Source organism: Austrofundulus limnaeus, unplaced genomic scaffold, assembly GCF_001266775.1.
Source record: "Austrofundulus limnaeus strain Quisiro unplaced genomic scaffold, Austrofundulus_limnaeus-1.0 Scaffold280, whole genome shotgun sequence".
NCBI lineage: Eukaryota > Metazoa > Chordata > Actinopteri > Cyprinodontiformes > Rivulidae > Austrofundulus > Austrofundulus limnaeus.
This window is the reverse complement of record NW_013952682.1, coordinates 83627-86657: the sequence shown is the minus strand read 5'-3', so window position 1 is coordinate 86657 and position 3031 is coordinate 83627. Positions and strand designations below refer to the sequence as shown.

At 50.6% G+C, this 3031-nt stretch overlaps 1 protein-coding gene across 2 annotated transcripts in view; it reads left to right on the top strand.

Annotated features, from left to right (window-relative positions):
- Positions 1-3031, top strand: part of plekhh2 (pleckstrin homology domain containing, family H (with MyTH4 domain) member 2) — a gene marked incomplete at its 3' end in the record, with an annotated part of 20319 nt that overhangs the window by 5066 nt on the left and 12222 nt on the right. For both annotated transcript variants that reach the window (XM_014021151.1, XM_014021150.1), the window contains 6 exon segments: positions 580-642; positions 720-869; positions 947-1030; positions 1101-1182; positions 1251-1439; positions 2006-2895. In XM_014021151.1, coding sequence (XP_013876605.1) covers positions 580-642; positions 720-869; positions 947-1030; positions 1101-1182; positions 1251-1439; positions 2006-2895 — 1458 coding nt within the window.

The window sequence follows — 3031 nt, the reverse complement described above, 5'->3', positions numbered from 1 at the left end:
TGATGGACTCAGACCTGTTCATGTGTCTCTGTGATGGACTCAGACCTGTTCATGTGTCTCTGTGATGGACTCAGACCTGTCCATGTGTCTCTATGATGGACTGAGACCTGTCCATGTGTCTCTGTGATGGACTCAGACCTGTCCATGTTTCTCTATGATGGACTGAGACCTGTCCATGTGTCTCTATGATGGACTGAGACCTGTCCATGTGTCTCTATGATAAACTGAGACCTGTCCATGTGTCTCTGATGGACTGAGACCTGTCCATGTGTCTCTGATGGACTGAGACATGTCCATGTGTCTCTGTGATGGACTGAGACCTGTCCATGTGTCTCTGTGATGGACTGAGACCTGTCCATGTGTCTCTGTGATGGACTGAGACCTGTCCATGTGTCTCTGTGATGGACTGAGACCTGATGTGTCTCTGTGGTGGACTGAGACGTGTGTCTGTGGTGGACTGAGACCTGTCCATGTGTGTCTGTGGTGGACTGCAGAACTTTCCCGGTGTCCCTGCCTCTCAGACAGGGACAGTTGGACATGGACAGAGAGGACATGTTACAGTGTGTCTTTGTGTCTCAGATTCAGCAGTTGGAGAGACAGCTGATGGACTCAGAGAAACGAGCCTTCGCTGCAAACCAGCAGGTAAGAACCTGAAAGACCAAACAGACCAACAGGCTTCTTCAGAGTCCAGACTCAAGTGTCTCTGTGGGACGCTTCAGGTCCAGTGGATGGAGGACAAACTCCAGGCTCCTGGCGGTCAGGCTGGAGACTCGGAGATGCGTCTGTTCCAACAGATCCAGGAGCTGCAGGTCTCTGTCCAGGACAAGGAGGACATGATCACCAAGCTGGAGCAGCAGCTGGAGGACCAGGTAGACCCATGTGAACAGATGTGGTTCCTCCTCAGGCCTTCAGAGGAACACAGCTGTGTTTTCTGTTCCTCTAACAGAGACAGATCCGACTTCAAGAAGCCAAAACGGTGGAGGAGAAAGCTGCTAAGATCAAGGAGTGGGTGATGCTGCGACTGTCTGAGGTAAAYCTTGGACCAGAAAGATCTGCAGGTCTGGGTCTTTTCTTTTCATCTGAACTTCTCTGACCTTCAGTTCCAGGAGGAGAACGCAGCACTGAGAGAACACAACAAACTGCAGGAAGCTCAGATCCTGGAGCTGCAGAAACAACTGCAAGGTGAGGAACTTTGTCTTTCTGTAACTTCAGACAAATGTCCTGAAACCTGCATGTCTTTCTGTCTGTAGCCTTTGAGCAGAAGGTCCACAGAGAACCAGGACTCCCAGATAAACCGGCTCAGGCTCAACGTCTGAGCAGCCTGACGTTTGGATGTTTCCAGGTGACGGGGAAGACCCCCCAGGTCCTTACAGGTCCTGTCCTGTCCCTTAGGACCCCCAACACCCAAAGAGAGATGGATCCAGATCAAAACCCAACTGGTAAGTGCTCACGTTGTCTCAGTCAGGACAGAAGGTTCTGACTGTAATGCTGGCAGTGAGATCAGACCCAAAGATGGAGGCTCCACACAAGGAATCACATGAAAGAAACMTTATTAAAGCAAAAAGCCGACGGGGCAGCAAAAAACTAACTAAACATCAGGAGAAATCAGGAGAATGGCAGGACAGAAACCAAACAGGGGTCGGACGAGGACGTGGTGAAAAAGGACCAGTTAAAAAAAAGCAAGGTTGAGTCGAAACAGCTGGTTGAAGACAGAGTGGAGACAGAGTAAAGACATGTTTCAGATAACTGACTGTAAGACTACAGAGAGGCAGAAACTGAGGTGAAGACACAAGGGGGAGACACAACAGGTCACAGATCCTTACACTGATGGTCTTGCAGGACTAAAGGCTTTTGGATTTCTGCAGTTTACTAACTATTAATTTTTCTTCTTCAGTTTTTGCATCTAAACTTCAGACATCTTGTGAGCTGAGTTATTGTTGGGTTTTTATCAGGAGGTTTTGTTCAGTTTCCTCTGAAACGTCTCTCATTGTTCTGTTTTTGACAGAGAAGCGTAACCAGGAGACAGGATCCTCAGAGATAGATGGAGTCCACATATCTAATCTAAGCGGACCTGTGAGTTTTTCACAAAAGAACAGCAGCACCCCAGAGAAACAGACTGCTGAGAGTGGATGTGAACCTGAATCCTGCAGGAGCTCACCTCTGCTCTGCAGTATTGCTCCAGAGGGGGACAGATGTTCTGAGGACAGTGGAGGACCAGGTGGTTTCAGCCGGCCTGGCAGTGAGGCCCACCACTCAGCTTCTGATGACAGCAGCTCTTTTTTTGATGACTACATGCAAAGGACAGACTGTCCCAGCTTCAGTCTTCTTGGACCCACAGACGAAGGACTGGCAGGGTGTCCAAGCAGGGGGGAGGACAGGTGCAAGGCAAAGCTACAGGGCTGCACCTCAGAGGAACTCAACAAACTATTTAATAATCAGAAACTGGACTCATCGTCCTCTTCCAGTGAGCCGACCACCCCGAGCCCCATCCTTACCCCAGCTTGCATCCCAAAAAGACCCAATGCACCCCAGGACCCAAGAGACACTCCTGCTTTACCAAAACAGCCCCGTTTGAGAACCCCAACAGGGTTAGGGTTATTGAACGCCTCTCTGGCCAAGAGACACCTTAGCCAGCCTCTGGTGAGCGAGGCTYTGCACCATCAAACACGTAAACACGCCTTGAGCATGCTGCGCCCTCTCCAGCTGCAGGAAACCGACTTAGACCAGCAGCTGGAAGACGATGTGGTGGCCAGCAGGGACAACCAGTCCCAAGACCTCCAGTATTCACAAACAGCACCCATCAGGACATCTGAGTCCTGGACTGAGATGAGTCTAGATGGTTCTACACCAGGCAGCAAACCGCCAACTCCACCTTTACACCGACTCCCCTCCTGGGTAAGATTTTCCCCCAAACCCAAGTCCCCTCCTTGGTTAGACCATCCCCAAAACCCCACTCCCCTTCTGGGTAAGATTGTCCCCCAAACCCAAGTCCCCTCCTTGGTTAGACCATCCCCAAAACTCCAGTCCCCTT